This window comes from Sinohyriopsis cumingii, chromosome 13, assembly GCF_028554795.1.
Source record: "Sinohyriopsis cumingii isolate HCF-2022 chromosome 13, ASM2855479v2, whole genome shotgun sequence".
Taxonomy (NCBI): domain Eukaryota; kingdom Metazoa; phylum Mollusca; class Bivalvia; order Unionida; family Unionidae; genus Sinohyriopsis; species Sinohyriopsis cumingii.
This window is the reverse complement of record NC_142973.1, coordinates 2,766,807-2,784,582: the sequence shown is the minus strand read 5'-3', so window position 1 is coordinate 2,784,582 and position 17,776 is coordinate 2,766,807. Positions and strand designations below refer to the sequence as shown.

At 35.0% G+C, this 17,776-nt stretch overlaps 1 protein-coding gene across 5 annotated transcripts in view; it reads right to left on the bottom strand.

The window, feature by feature from the left end:
* The window catches only part of LOC149784853 (uncharacterized), a 404,070-nt gene extending 388,367 nt beyond the window's left edge, over positions 1-15,703 (bottom strand). For all 5 annotated transcript variants that reach the window (XM_089978427.1, XM_089978423.1, XM_089978426.1 and 2 more), the window contains exons 1-2: positions 15,496-15,703; positions 11,754-11,834 (exon numbers count right to left, since the gene is read on the bottom strand). In XM_089978427.1, the coding sequence (XP_089834553.1) occupies positions 11,754-11,834; positions 15,496-15,656 (242 nt within the window). In that variant the 5' untranslated portion in view covers positions 15,657-15,703. The remainder of the gene's footprint in view (positions 1-11,753; positions 11,835-15,495) is intronic.
* Positions 15,704-17,776: the final 2,073 nt, after the last annotated feature.

Genomic DNA, 17,776 nt, shown 5'->3' with positions numbered 1-17,776 from the left:
CACGTTTCACTATCTGCTAAGGCAGGTGAACTAAAAGTCATCTCAGTGTTGGTTATCATTCACAAACAAGCAAAGTGTTAATGTTTTGGTTTGGTGGATGACAAAGGTATTTGGAGCATGCTGCCACTCCTTCATTTGTTATGTGTGCACTGACATCAAGTACCTAAAATAAATGTCTTCATAAATGATTAAAATGCAACCAATAAATATAAAACACCCTGTGATCATTTTTTTATATCTAAATCATAATGTAGCATTGATATCTAAGCATAAACTTATCTATATTCAATACCATGAATAGTACATTTTTAACATCCATCCTATTTTTAATAGTTATCTATGCAGGTACAAGCATGGTTGAAACTGGACCATTACATTACAATGACCTTGACCGTTTGGTCAAGGTACATGTATTGACTCATCATCACCATACAGTTGGGATACAGAATTTAAGTGGCAACCAATAGCAGCATTTAAACCTGTCTCTATGGATTTTGTACATACAATCCTGATGAAGAGTGCACCAAAGTCATGTGAACTTGATCCAATTCAACATCACTGCTGCTTGAGTGCTTAGATCCAGTATTGCCTTCACTAACTGATGTTATTATACCTCTCTCTCATCTGGGGAATTCCCATCATTTTTCAAAACTGCCACTGTAAAGCCTCTGCTGAAGAAACCAACACTAGACCATAACGATTTAAAGAACTACCACCCAGTTTCTTATCTCCCATTCATTTCAAAAATCTTAGAAAAGGTTGTTCTATCCCAGCTTGTATCTCATCTAAATTCAAACAGTCTTTTTAGCAATGTACAATCTGCATATCGCCTTTGCCACAGTACTGAAACTACTCTTCTAAAAGTAGTTAATGACATTCTCTCTGCGTTGGATAGCGGAAAGATTACAGTCCTCACCCTCCTTGATTTGTCTGCAGCATTTGACACAATAGGCCATGATATAATACTTCACCGTCTCCAGCATGTATTTGGCATTCATGATACAGCCTTACTGTGGTTCAAGTCCTACTTGGTCAACAGGACACAAATTGTGTCTGCAAATGGAATACACTCCAGCCCAGTTGATCTATGTTGTGGTGTTCTACAGGGGTCTGTTCTCTTCATTATGTACACTCAGTCGCTTTCAAGTGTCATAGATCATCATTCAGTGTCTCACTAATTGTATGCTGATGACACCCAAATATACAAATATAGCCACCCAACTGAAGTTGATGCTACCATCCAAGGTGTAGAGAGGTGCATTTCTGATGTGAAATCATGGATGACTTGTAACAAGCTGCAGATGAATGATGATAAAACTGAGGCCATTCTGATCACAACACAAAGACTTTCTCATTCACATCCTTTACCTCAAACAATAAATATCAGCAACGCCAACATTAAATTCACACAATCAGTATGAAACCTAGGTGTTACTCTGGACAGTACTCTCACATTGCACCAACATATCATGAACATATGCAAGGCTGCATATCTTGAGCTGAGACACATCAGCTCAATTCGAAAATATCTTTCAGTTGATGCCACTAAAACACTTGTGTGTTCATTAGTACTTTCAAGACTGGACTATTGTAACTCAATTCTGTCTGGTTCATCTCAATATCTACTCCAGAAACTTCAAAAAGTTCAAAACACAGCTGCTCGGATCATATTTAGAGTACCACAATCAGAGCACACCTCCCCGTTGCTCTGTACCCTACAATGGCTATCCATTCAATCCACAATCAAACACAAAATTTGTTGTCTATGCTACATTTCACTGTTGGAGTCTAGTCCAACATACCTATCCGACCTCACCCATGTGTACCAGCAAGATACTTACGCTCCTCTTCTGACAATCGTATACTCATTATTCCCACTATGAAAACAAAGTCATATGGACAGCGTTCTTTTGCATACCAGGGCCAAGCAACGTGGAATGAATTGCCCACTGAACTTAGACACAAAGACACAGTGATCACATTCAAGAGGGCTCTCAAAACTCACTCATTTTGACTGCAAGAACAAACTTAAAGACCTAATAATGTTTCCTACCTGAAATATTCTCAGCATGTTTTTTAGTTTTTAATGTTTTTCTAATCTACGTTGTTTGTTTTTGTAATAATATTATTGTTTTTTATCTTATAGGTGTTGTCTAATGTTGTAAAGCGCTTAGAGCTTCTAAAGATTAGGCGCTATACAAAGTCCTCATTATTATTATCATTATTATTATTATTATTATTATTATTAATATTATTATTATGTGGTCTGGAGCTAAACTTGCTGTGTAGAAACCATTATTTTGTGATAAAAATTACCATGACCTTGACCACTGACATCCCTTGACCACTGACTTCTGTAAGTTTCTTTCCTACCTATAATGCAAGCTATCCACAAAAGTTTCATTAAGGAAATTAATCTAGAATAAAAGTTATTGTGCACTTTTCCTTTCTTTTCTGGTCAACTCTAACCTGGACTTTTGACTTCTTGATCACAAGACCTCCTCCATGCCATAAGTCCACAAACTTTCACAGTACTTGATCCATGCAAAGCCAGTTTTTCTTTGTTCAGTTTTGGTGACCTTGACTTTCGACCTTTTTTTATTTACCAAAAGAGTATGTCATCCACAAACCTTAGTCAAGGTACACAGTTAAGAACAAAAAATTTTGAAACCATATTCTTTCTTTCAGCCACATTTGATCTTTTGACCCCCAAATTACTAGGCATTTTCTGAACTCTTAAGTGTAAAAGCATCCATAAAATTTAGTAAAGTTATGTGATGCAAAACCAAATCACTCCTTTGTCAGTAACCATGGCCAGACAAAATCTTTAACATTTTAACAATGAAATATGACAGGCTACTTCCTGACCCCAAGTGCAAGCCATCCACAAATTTGATCCAGGCCTATGAAAATGAAACTTAGGTCACTGTGCAGAAATCTTTTACATTATTTCAGTTATAGTAATCATCATTGCCGCAAGCCAGGACAAAAATCTGCTATGCTCCTTTGAACAGAATTTGCCCATTGCCTGCAGCAACAGCATGACATCAATATGCTTATTCCATAGCCCCAATTCAAGTCATGCACAAAGCCTGGTAAGGTACAAGGTATAGAACTAGAGTTACTGCATGAAACAAAACTGGACAGACATAGGCCATGTAAACAGCAATGATATATTAGGTATATTTTACTAGGTCCACAGAATATAGTGACTAACATTTATACCATGGGAAGAAAATTGGGTCATTTTCCCTGCAGCAAATGCAACACACAAATGTCATTCAACAATTGTTATGCACAAATAGCAAATAAATACAAGTGCGGGTCTTTCATGTCAATATTGTACAGGGGGGAATAATGCTGTCAGTTAGAATCAACAACAGAAGCCATGCAGTTTTAACTATGTAACCTTTTAACTGCCCTATCAAACTGAACATCACAGCTTTAGCAACCCATGTTAATGGTTCAGAGTGCTTTTGGACTGTCCAAACAAGCCACAGAACAGGTTTTTAACCTGTGAAAACAAAAGTCAGTAAGAACCAAGGCCGTATCCAATACATTTTGTGTCAACAGCTTGATCTGAGCAACCTGAGATTGCTCTAAAATTTAAATTGTTGAATCTGTACATCTTCAAAAAATATCTATAACAATCCAATTCAGTGGATTTTTGTCCCCCTGCCTATCTTGATAAAGTCATAAAACTTGACAATAATGAAACTGGACTATCAACTTTAAAGCAGAGCTGTTAAGTTATTGGGCAAACAAAGAAAGTAATCATGTTTCATAACATCATCTTAAGTTATTGGGGTAAACAAAGAAAGTAATCATGTTTCATAACATCATCTTAAATTATTGGGCAACCAAAGAAAGTAATCATGTTTCATAACATCATCTTAAGTTATTGGGCAAACAAAGAATGTAATCATGTTTCATAACTTCTTAAGTTATTGGGCAAACAAAGAAAGTAATCATGTTTCATAACATCATCTTAAGTTATTGGGCAAAGAAAGAAAGTAATCATGTTTCATAACATCATCTTAAGTTACTGGGCAAACAAAGAAAGTAATCATGTTTCATAACATCATCTTAAGTTATTGGGCAAACAAAGACAGTAATCATGTTTCATAACATCATCTTAAGATAGCATTTCAGGAAATGTATCCAAAAACTGATCATTGTTATTGACCATGGAGATACAACTTCACATCGTAAGTGAAAATTCTACATTTACTATGTACTATGTATGGTTCATCCCTGAACCTCAAACAGTTCTTATGATCTCAAGCAGAAAAGAAACCATAAAATACTGAGCCATTATGTTGATCTTGAGTGCTCAGTGTAAGAAATCAGTGTAAGACCTCTGATATGTAAAGTTACACATCTAATCACAATATTTATTCATACCAAAGCTTTATCCATTTATCTAAAACCAGACTTTGGTTTAATTACAACATAATTGGTGTAACTGAATAATTAATTACAATTACACTGTATTTGTATTTGCAATTGAACATCACCAATATGGTGTAATTGTAATTAAAATTGAAGGTCTAGATCTGCATAATTGCTCAATTACAAGTCAATTACAAAAGCAAAAATAAACGTGTTTTCAGCTGCAAACAAATGATAAAAAATTGAGAACATATACATATTTATCTTAACTGCCAGGTTTTAGGCTAATAATATAGGAATTAATATATAATAAACAATAAAGCTAAGTTTTAGATAAGAAAACTGTATATAAATGATTGTACTTAGCCTACTCTGGGATTCAAACTTGGGTTCAATTACAAGATAATACGTGTAAATGAACAATTAGTCACAATTACACTGTATTTGTAACTGAAATTTTACTGAACATCACCAATACTGTATAATCGCCATTGAAATTGAACAGTCATAACTTTGAGTAATTGAAACTATAATTGTAACTGACATCTGCAAACACACGGTAATTAAAATTATTGACCTCTAACCTTGACCCTGAAGATTTCCACCATGGTACAATTTTTATGATGATGTATGTTTTATACCAAGTTTCATCCCTTCAACTCAGATTTCTCTAAAATTATAGAGTGAAATGAACAGTATAATACTGAAGTGCAACACATAACACAATGACAATGACCTTAACTTAAGATTCCAAATGAAGTAAACAACACACCTGTTAATGATGACACACATACTGCCTGGAGTGAAAAAGAAAGTGGGATGGAAACAAAAACTTGAGCCATGACTTTGACATTAAAGAAAGGAGCAACAAGTGATGAAGTACCTGTGTGCCAAGTTTCATCCCTTAATCTCAAACAAGTTTAACTTTATTCATCATCAGAAGGTGATAAAGTGATGCACTTTCAAGTGATGATACACAAGTTTCACAATTTTCATGAACTAATCTCAAATAGCTTAAAAAATTATAGAGTATGGAAAAAGTGTGATGAAATGAAAGACATTGAGCTATGACCCTTACCTTAAAGACAGCAACAATAATCCAGTAAGCAACAAATATTAGTGATGATGTATACGTATATAAAAGATCCATCCGTTGATCACAAATAACTTTAAAGTTAGAGGGAAGATGGGAAAGTGCAATGACAAATATAAAATATTGAGCAGCGACACCTGGTAATGATGACATAAGTGTACACCAAGATGAACTGGTAATCTCTATGGTTATCAAGTCAGAGTGAAAGAATTGGTTGGAAAACCAAAATTACTAAGCCAAGACCTTAATAACAGATCAGGGTCCCCGAGTGGTTGAGTGGTCTGATGTGCTTTCCATTACAGATCATTGCCATCTCACCTTTGTATGGGTTCGAGTCTCAGATTCAGCCAACATGGGTCTGTGAGAAAGCTTCCAGTAGTATCACATGGGTCGGTGGTTCTTTCCAGAAGTTTTCCAGGGTTCTTCCTCCATCGTTAATACTGGCCGCCATGTATAGTCTATCGTGTGTTGAAAAATGTTAAACCCTACAACAACAACAGATGCCCCCACCCCAATATAGTAAGTTCTGTTGATGATGTATAATGCATACCAAGTTTAATTCATCAATCTTGAATGGCTTTAAAGTTACTGATCAGAAGGAAAAGTGTGATGGAAACATATAATATTGAGTTGTGACTTTGAACTTGATGATGGAACATGCTACACAATACAACTCTCAGTGATGATGCACAGGCATCCCAAGTTGTAATAGTGTTATGTTGTTTGTTATTTGGAGTTTAATGACCAAGCTGTAATAGTGTTATGTTGTTTGTTATTTGGAGTTTAATGCCCAAGATTGGCCAGTATAACAGGTGGAAGAAGAACCCAACAAAAGGTTACTTGATACATTAACAGCATTACTTTAATCTGGTAATAAAATATTAGTTTTTATGTGTGTTTAATTTATTTTAAGCCTTAAAAAAAGACTTAGTAGCATTTTATATTGTTTCAATGCAAAAATACTGATATGGTAACCACTAGCTACTATTGGACTATTCTTCATTCAAGTGAAGGTAAGGTCACAAAATTTAAATCCTCCTACAAACAACTCCCAATTGAACCATGTTTAATCCAAATGAAATAGAATGAATATATGAATATATATATATATATATATATATATATATATATATATATATATATATATATATATACATAGAGAGAGACAGACAGATAGAAAGAGTAGTTAGTATTGAAATTCACATTTCACTGAGCTTTTGTTTTAAATCCACTGAATAAGCATGGTGTCAATCAAGTCTGCTGGCAGACACAAATTTCTGGCAGGTAAATAATTAGGAAACTGATCAATTAAATCAGTCCAGCTTTTTTAAAGCCGTGTATAAATAGAAGGGCCTGAAAAATTAATTTTTGACTCATTGCTCCAGGAGCAGTAGGACCCTAAACTGCCCATATCCACACCAAACAAGGACCAGTCCAACAGTAAAGTCTGATATGCAGATATTTACTACAGTGTATTACCATAATGAAAGACAGGAGAAGGACCAGTCCAAAAGCACAGTCTGATAAGCAGATATTTACTACAGTGTAATACCTTAATGAAAGACAGGACAAGGACCAGTCCAACAGCAAGTCTGATATGCAGATATTTACTACAGTGTATTACCATAATGAAAGACAGGACAAATAACAAAACTATTGCAAACTCAAAATGCAGACAACTACTTTATTACTATTAAACCATATCAATATTTTACTAACCATAGCACTTCAAAAATTTCAAATCATCTGATCATGTCTTTTATTGGCAGATGATTTCTGAATCTCAATGCTTAAGTTAACTAAAACTTTGAGTCTAAAACATCTAAAAATATAAGATATCAAACATCCAAAATAAAGAAGATCATATTTGCCATCCAACATCATTCAGTGGAACACTCATAAGGTAAATTTATTTCCAGTCAGTAAGTAACTACATGTATTCGTTTGGCAGTAAGTAACTACATGTATTCGTTTGGCAGTAAGTAACTACGTGTATTCCTTTGGCAGATAGCCATGAAGTTTACCCTGACCTTTCCCATCCAATTTTAGATATTTTGACATTTTTGTTATCAAAGTATCTAAGATGGTGCAAGAAAGGTCAGAGAAAACTACTACTTTAGAGATTGCTCAATCTCAGATGAACTTTGACCTGGTCCTCAAGTTTATCTGTCAAGTGCCTGCTTTCCCAGAAGAAAGCAGTGGACAAGGATCTCATCAGGTTGAAAATTGACTAGTTCTGGTCCCTAACTGGTTGTGCACTCAGCTTTGTAAGGAGAATCAAGGTGTTGATAATTGAGAGGGACAGGTTTCATTTACCTTAATCAATGCTGTTTATCAATGTGTCAACTATAAAATTGACATGAATCAATTACCAAATACTGTACATAAAATTTCAAAAAGGTTATCGGCTCTTTTTTTTTATTTTTACAATTTACTTGTAATACCAGGAAGTGCAAGTAACCAAGAAGAGTTTGCAGTATTTTGAAAGATGCACATGTGGAGTAAGGCCAATCGGTATACTCTATAACCCTTATCACACATATCAATCATACACCAAAATAAAGAGATTTAAAAGTTCTTTGAAGAATACCCAAGATATCTATTTTCAATACCAGTATAAACAATGAGGAAAACTGGAGACATTTCTTTTTCTTTAAAAAGCCAACCTATGCAATATGAAACTGAAGAGTGCCACCCATGCCTTTGAATAAGGCACTTGAACAAGTGGCAGATTTTGGGTATCGTGTACATTCTGAACAAAAAATAAACAACCTCTTGTCATCATACTGAACCCATGGCCAAGCCTTTTTCCTGTGATTCTGTGAAGTCTGAATACGTTTATTCTAATCATGATTTCGATCCTTTTCAAACATGAGACATTTGAAAACCCACAGTTCAACACACCTTGTAAGAATGAATTCCATGGTTGATTCTTGCCTTCCGCCACTAAATTTATACTTAAACAAATGCAGAGCATCTAAAACATATGGTAATCAAATACTACTGATGCTTTGTTTTAGCTATAGTTGAAAACAGACAAAAGTTGAGGATCAAGGTTAGATTGTTGATCCAAGCATTGCATGCTAAATTTACTTATTTATTAAATATAATTGTAACTTAACTGATTATGGTCAAAAATGCCATATAATCATGATAACCTTTTATTACTGATTGTTCTTTCATGAATGTTTGCTGACATTGTTAACTGATTTTAAAGTCTTTAAAAACTGAATGAGAATCAGGCATGTAAAATTGGTAAAAGTTTTCACACTGAATACAAAGCTTTCAACCCTAACACTATAAAATATTTTCCTTGCTTTGTTTCAGTTCATATTATGGTTCTAATGACACACGATCGTGAGATCCTGTCCACATATTTACAAGGAACTGTATTAACAGTTGTACAACACAATATCAAGTCAGGCTGAAAATTTTATTTTGAACCCAGTGGTCCAGGGATAATAGGATCCTAAGATGACCTGGCCTGCATAAGCCAAGCGTTTGTTCAACAACTATGCAGCATGAATGTTCTTTTTTACCTAGACAAATTGCAATGTATTTGTTTATCTATTCAGTTATGATAACCATGATATATATTTCCATATACCGTCATTAATGGTTTTTAGATATTTGATTTTTCTTTCATGTCATATTTATTTGCTTGTAAGTCAAGTCCAGCTGCCAAATGCACACACCCAGATCAGTCATTGCATAACGTGCCAACAGATCTGAGTCTGTGCAGTTTGTTAAGAGTAATCAGTAGAACTAACATCACAGACTATACATGGCAGCCAGTACAACTAGTGGAGAAGAACCTGGAAAAATACAGAAAGAACCACCAACACAGGAAGCTATTTGCAAATTCTTTCACATACATACATAGATAGAGCCTGATACTCAAATGCCATGCGGACAGAGGTGAGATGGCTGTGATCAATAAAGGTAAATGCTTTACACCACCCCGCCATGCAGGGCCCCATAAGTCTTTTGGTGAAAACTCTGTGTCAATATGCATATCCATTCAAGGGTTACACCACCCCACCATGCAGGGCCCCATAAGTCTTTTGGTGAAAACCCTGTGTAGTTTTTTTAAGACTACCATCATGTCAATCATACTTGTTGTACAATTAATACTGTTTTCATTTAGGATCAAATAGTTATAAAAAATAAGTCTTGTGGTGATAACCCCAAGTTAATATTACTATCTATCTGGAGTGAGTAGAGATAACAATATTTTCAAAATAGTCATTCCGAGGGTCAATTTGCATCATTTCATCTAGGACCACCTAAATACCATAAGAACTCTTCTTATGAAAATTCCATGTCAAAATGACTTTTTATTTAAGAAGAGTAGCAATAACAAGCTTTCTAGATATGGAATGCCAAATGAGCAGCATTCTAATTTAGGACTAACAATACCTTTCTTGTGAAAAACCCCATGTTGATATGCCTCTCCAGTTTGGAACAATAACAAAATCTTCAAGAAGTCTGCAATGGTGGCTATATTTTATATCATATCATTTCCATCTAACTCCAACTAGACATCATAAGAAGTCTTTGGTGATAGCACACTGACCAGCCATCTATGAGAAGCAGTGATAATGCGATCTTCCAGATGAATATTGTGGTGGCCAGATTGGAAATCAGATCAGTGTCATTTTCATTTACGAGCAACTAGACATTATAAGAACCTTTAGCTGAAAACACGAAGCTAATATTATCTTTCCTTCTGGAAAAGTAGTGAGAACAAGGTTTTTAAGATGGCCACTGTGGCAGCCATACTATACATCTGAGTGGCACTATTTTCTTTAGAACTAACTATACAGCACAAGAAGTCTTTAGGTAAATGCCCTATGTTGATATGATCATCAAGTCAGGAGGGCCTGGAGTAGCAATAACAAGATGGCAGCCATATCTGTGTGCAAAGTGGCACTATTTTCTTTAGAACTAACTATACAGCGTAAGAAGTCTTTAGGTAAATGCCCTATGTTGATATGATCGTCAAGTCAGGAGGGCCTGGAGTAACAATAACAAGATGGCAGCCATATCTGTGTGCAAGTGGCACTATTTTCTTTAGAACTAACTATACAGCGTAAGAAGTCTTTAGGTAAATGCCCTATGTTGATATGATCATCAAGTCAGGAGGGCCTGGAGTAGCAATAACAAGATGGCAGCCATATCTATGTGCAAGTGGCACCATTTTCATTTAGGACCAACTGAACATTTTAACAAGTCTTTCAGTGAAAACCCCATCTTGATATAACCATCTATTCAGGAGGGATGGTGATAAGATATTAAGAATGGTCACTGTGACAGCCATGTTAGAAATCAAGTCTGCAGAATTTTTTAGTTAGGACAAACAAGAGGTCTTCTGGAGAATATCCCATATCAATGTAACTTCATGCTAAGGAGTAATAACAACAGCAAGATTTTAAAGATGGCTGCCATTGTGTAGATACTGGACAACAAAACCATCACCATTTTCATTTCAGACCAACTAGAAATTATAAGAAGTCGTTTAGCAGAATCCCCAAACTGACATTACCATCCAATTAGGCCAGTTAGTGATAACATTACCATCCAATTAGGCCAGGTAGTGATAACATTACCATCCAATTAGGCCAGGTAGTGATAACATTACCATCCAATTAGGCCAGGTGGTGATAACTGACATTACCATCCAATTAGGCCAGGTAGTGAAATTATCAATAATAAAACATATAAACCCCATCATTGTCACATATGTTTAACCATGACTTCAGTATCACCAATCTGATATCTTATCCAATCACAGCGGCTGATCATAACAGCAAGGCTGTTAATTGATAGAGATAAATAATAATAAAGTTCTCCTGAACTTGAATTTAAAAATGGTTCATGCTGAGTGTTACATCTAATTGATTAATAAGACGATGTTTAATTGTAACTGGTAAAGAGGTTTTTTTTGCTTATTAGAAAAAAGTAAAAATAGATGAAGAGAAAGAAAATTATTAAAAATCTAACCTCATCCAAAATATAGTGAAAATCTTATCAGGTCAACTACGCATGGATAGAAACATGCCTACAAAATTGTACCTGTCTACAAAAAGTGTAGACAAGTTTGCTGGGAAAGGTGATGTATGGACAATCAGGGCCATATCAAAATTGTCCATGCAAGCAGTGGTGGCAGGTAAAAAGTTACTAAAAAAAAGAATAAACAGGATGTACAACTGGGTCCAGATGAAGAACATTATACATTTATACACATATTAATATTGTCAATACATACTTGTGTCCATTGACTGCTGCATGGTGTAGAGCTGTGTAGCCATTTTTGTCTGCACAATTCACATTCAAGGAGCGTAGAAAACTGAAACAAACAATAAGCTTATATTTTGTCATCCTGCATATGTTTTATAGTGGCCAACAAATGTTGTTACAGGTGTAACTGTTACAGGTGCCCATGGAGTAACATAATGCTGAGCCTGGGCTACCAGATTGTGAATTCAAGTGGACCTGATGGATACCAGAATCCTCAAACTGGGCTAACAGATACATTGTACTGAATTCATATAGCCCATGGATAACCAGAATGTTCAGGCTAGACTGCCAGATGCTAATTCAGATAGCCCTGGAACTACAATAAAATTCACACTTGACTACCAGATTTTCAAAATGTTTATTTTGGAAGCCATATTTGATATCTGCAGCACATTTTTTATTTATGTACAACCAACTAAACATCAGAATAGGTACATTGTTGGCCATACAGAATAATGAGATTGGCACAATTTTTAAGTTTGCCACCATAAAGTCTTTTGGTAAAAGCCCCATGCTAATATGATATTCATGATGAGTAGAATTAACAAGATTTTCAAGATGGTGACTGTGTTAACATGATACATGAGCATACCCATTTTAATTTAGGATTAAGTACATTTTATAATAGGTCCTTTTGTGTTAACCCCTTTATCAGTTTACTTTCTGTTCAGGAGGAATAGAAATAAAAATGTTTTTATGATGGCTGCTGTGGCAGCCATAATGAATGTCAGATAAGCACCATTTTCATTTAGAACCAACCATCATCTTAAGTCTTTTAGTAAAAACCCCCATGCTGACATGACCATCCATACAGGAGAAGTAGTAATTACAAGATTTTCAAGAGCTGATGAGGCAGTCAAGTTGGATATCTGAGCAGCACCATTTTCACTTATGAAAAACTTGATTCTGGAATGAACGTGTATATAAAGTTTCATTGCAACATTCCAAGCAGTTAATGAGGATCAATGATATGGATGAACGGACAACAGGACATCATATAAACTCTTTTGGTATTGAGCAACTGAAATTGAAAACAACTCAGCAAACATCTGAGATTACTGGATAATTGAGATCAAGAGAGAATGGGTGAGAGAGAGATCGGACTTAGAATGATTATTTGATAATTTCATGCTTTATTATTCATATCAACATTATATAATTAACTTTTATTACAGGCAATTATTAAACTTCCACTGTTAATTGGTGGGTAGCTTAAGTAAATTTGGGACTCATGATACTGAAACTCCAACTGAGATGGCATCATGTAATGTGACTGTGTTAAACTGAGTACAGCTTGAATTACATTGTTACAATAAGGAGTGTTGTTGTGCAAACTGCTGCATACTAATAATTTTATTTTCCACAGAATTTTGTTTAGATATTAGCATATGATCCAAATCACCAATCAAAATGTTCAAAATACCAGCTTATAATATGATGCAAATCAGTAGAAAGTTTAAAATGGATTGTTGCTTAGTTGTTGCTTTCGGTTTAACATCATTTAAATGTGTAAGATAGACTATACATGGCAGCCAGTATAACTGGGAGGAAGAACCTGTGAAAACCCTGGTAAGAACCATTAACCCAAGTAAAGCCACTAGCAGCGTTCTTACATACCACACTGGCCCTGTGAAAACTCTGGTAAGAACCACTAACATAAGTGAAGCCACTAGCAGCATTCTTACATACCACACTGGCCCTGTGAAAACCCTGGTAAGAACCACTAACCCAAGTGAAGCCACTGGCAGCTTTCTTACATACCACACAGGCCCTGTGAAAACCCTGGTAAGAACCACTAACCCAAGTGAAGCCACTGGCAGCTTTCTTACATACCCACACTGGCTGATCTCAAGACTCGTGTGGACAGAGGTGAGATGGTAGTGATCTGTAAAGGAGATCACTTTATACCACTTGGCCACCCAGGGACCCAATTTTCAAATGGACTAGATGTAGTTCTAAAACATAAGACCTCGGTTTTTATATTTATGTTTTGGCCATTGAGGTTTTACTGCCTTAATGATGGTGCGGTGTAGCATATTTTTAATGTCAACTAATATTGTAACAAAAGTCAAACTTTCAGGAATATTTCACACACTTGGCAGCCAATATTGGTGCTTTTCTACAAATTAAAGTTATAACATATTAGTCAAACTTTACTTACTCTGATCTCCTTTTCCTAATAAATTCAAATTCTCTAACAAGCAAATGGACCTGTTTTCAAGTTTTGTTGGCCTATATTTCAGTCGAATGGAAAACGATGGAAGCTGAAAATGTTAAAATCGGGTTCAGTTAAAGTATTATTCTTTAATGGAACAAAAAAAAATGTCTATTGTGCTAACTGGAACAGTAAGCAACATTTCGTAAACATATCCCCACATGAACCTAATTTGGCATACCTCGACTACTGTCACATTTCAACAAATTCAAATGTTTGTCAATGGAACATGAAAATTTGTCCATTTGCTAGTGTCAGATTCTGAGTCCACCAGGATAAAGACAGTACAGTAAAGTATATTGATTACACATAAATTTGTAGTAGAATGTTAATATGGGCTGCCAAGTGTGTGAGATATTCCTGAAACTTTGACTAATTGTTCCAATGTCAACCGACATAGGAACATGCTACACAAGGCTGTTATTTGGGCAATAAAATGTAGCACTAAAACATAAATAACATGTGTTATGTCTTATATTGTAGGACTAGACCACAGGGGCTCGTATCATTGCTTACAACTGGCTTGTCATACATGTACTATATAATAACTACAAATAATAATGGCTGTTATTTCAGGCTACATTTCATGTAGCATAAAAAATTGGGTACCGATGTTTAGCTCTGGCGTTCAACTTTGTATGCATCTCCAAAGTTTGGCTTACTATCATACCCTGAAGGAATGCCAGACCATTTTCCCACGATACTGCTCTACATGGCTGTGATAATGCCCGCTTAATATGCAAGTGAGATCCCGCTGAATGGAATACTGTCCTCTCATTGGTTAAAAGAACATGACGTCCTGCATTTATTTATAACTTATTTTCAGTTGGCCAATGAGAAGGTAGTATTCAATTCAGCGCGTTGTTCTTGCATAGTAAGCAGGCACACTCATAAAGGTATGATAGTAAGCCAAACTTTGGATACACAAAGTCGAATGCCTGAGCTAAACGTCGGTACCAAATTTATTCTGCTAGCAAAATTTAGCTTGAAATAACAGCGTTTATTCTTAAATGGGTTGCGCAAGAAAGGAGAGAAGTGTCCTCCCTTGTAGTTATTATATAGTATATGTATGACAGGTAAATTGTAAGCAATGATACCAGCCCAGGTGGACTAGACTAGATCCAGTTTTGAGTAAACCAAATATTTTCAACTGTTTTCTTGATTAAAAGAATTTGTGCACAAAATGGCTACTCTAGTAATATCATTCATTTTTATGCTGATTTATGAAATTGTTAACACGTTAATCAAATTCAATGCAATCATTCTCTTGAAATCCTTCTTTAACACTTCGAGGGATTTCAAGGGTTAACAATAAAAACTACTATTGAAAAAAATACATCTCCCTCGTAAAAATCCATAAAAGGATCAGAGACATTCAGTCAGAAACCAGCTAGACAACAGAACTGTCAATAATTTGAAAATCCACCTATATCTGAGAACAACATACATAAGGCCTACATGTTTTCCATCATCAGGATTGCCATTCATCGTTTACCTCGTCAACTGTGTCAATGCGCTTCCACCAACAGAACGCCTTGATCTGCTTGACAGCAATTTCTCCACCACTTGAACATTCCCTGTCCTTGCAGCTTCCAATAGCTCTTGCTCTTTTCCCATCACCTTCTCCAATTTTTGACCTATGTTTAAAAACGACATGATGATTTAGCCGACATCCATCATCTAATACCACTTCCTTGTTTTTTTTTTTCGTGTTGCAGTTGGCCTACAACTTGGAATAATGCAACAATTCGGAATCCCAAGTTATTGCGCTCTTTCTCAAGAAATAGCGTGACCGTATCAAGCGATATAAACAGACCAAGCGGCTGGTTTTTGTAATTCGACGTACATGGCTGAATTGTTGCACACATCGTTCGTACGTTCGGTCGGTCGGTCGCTCGTTCGTAAGTAAGTAAGTAAGTAAAATTAAAGTAAAGTAAGTAAGTAAATATGTTGGATTTTTAATGTTGCTTTAAAGTTTTTCAGTCATATCATTACGATGTCTGCAGTGTGGCAGTTTATAGTGATGTCTAGCACTGGGACATCATGCCACAGACATGTAGCATGATGTCCCACCCAGTCACATTATCCTGACACCAGGCCGATCAGTCCTAACACTAACCTCTTAATGCTGAGTGCCAAGCGAGGCAGCTGCTAGCACCATGTTTTATAAGTTTATGATATGACTTGACTGGGGTTCAAAATCATAACCTCCCGCATCCAAGGCAGACGCTCTAAAAACAAGGCCACTGGACCAGTCAAGTAAGTAAGTAAGTAAGTGATTTTGTATCAGTTCCTTGTATAATGGAGGATACTAAAAAAGACAATTTTTTTTTTAATTCCTTTTGCAGGGAAAGTTACATAAATAATAAGACAAGAAATAAATTTGTGACAAGGGTTTTTGACAATAATGTATTTTACATATTAGATGGGAGACCTAAAGATGTGTCAGGCTTCTGAAACTATGTATTGGCAAAGTTAGCAAAATTAAAGGACAAGATAATTTGGGTTTTTTCTCACCTTCACCACAGTTTCAAGTTAATGTTAGGATGGGTGTTGAAGTTTAATCTTACAAAGTATTTCCTAGGTACATGTAGTATATTGTATGAATTGTATTAATGACTATTAATATGATTTTCCTATCTTTCCTAATTATTACAACAATGATTAAAAACTTTTTAAACTTTAATATTGGTTACATTTTACAATGGAAAATAGCTTAACTTCAAAATCTCTTAACATTTTAAACAGAAGAAGAAAAAAAATGCAAAGTAAAATTTATGAAAATGTAAAGAGTAGTGCTTCTTTAGCATAACATGAAAGCCTTAGAAACAAATTTCTACAAACTGGCTTCCTCATTGTATTCAGTATAGTTATCACATTCTCATACAAGATAACTTTCATGCAAGACTTCAAAACGCCCATATCAAAGTATTGCAATGAATAAATATAGTCTTACAATTCTAATGTCTTAAGCTAAGTAAAAGAAACAAGCAAAAACCATAAATGTTTTGCAAAATTATTAAAAAGAACTTAAGTTTTGTGAAATGAAACCCAAACAGTCCTAAACATTTATAAAAAGTCCAAATGTAAGATGTTCCAATTGAAGTCCAGTGGTGTTCAAAATAAATTCCAATACTCGATGTGTATTCTCTGTGGTCTCAAATGTGCCAATGTAGTGGAATGTGGCAATGCATTCAGATTCTTTTAATATATCACAATAATATATTCCAAAATGTCTTTGACTGAATTCACTATAATTCCAAATTAATGATTTAGTCCAAGAAATATCAATGAGCACTTTGTAATTCTAATGAATAATAATTTGAATAAATAATTCCAACCAAAGCAGAATCTGAGCACAAAAATAAGACTGATTCTGCTTCAGATGTAAAAGCAAGAATTAGTACCTTTTTCAAGTAAGCAACACTGATATAATAACAGAACCATGTCAATCTCCTCTATAAAATATCGAAAGTTGCCAACAAATTTAGGAGTTTCCAATGAAAAACTTAATGTTCTAGGCTCAGATTCAAGTAAACATGTTTACCTCTATTAATAATGATTTGAATATTTAGTTTAGAATCAAGGGAAGAAATATTAGCTATGCATTATGTTTGTTACAAAATAAATGTCACTAGTCAGGTGCACCATTAACTTGAATATGGACAAAGGTCAGTTACAAAACATAGATATACATAACATAATCATTGAGTAAAGCCAACAAATAATACAAACTAAATATACACAACAAAAGACTATAATTTACACTGATTGAT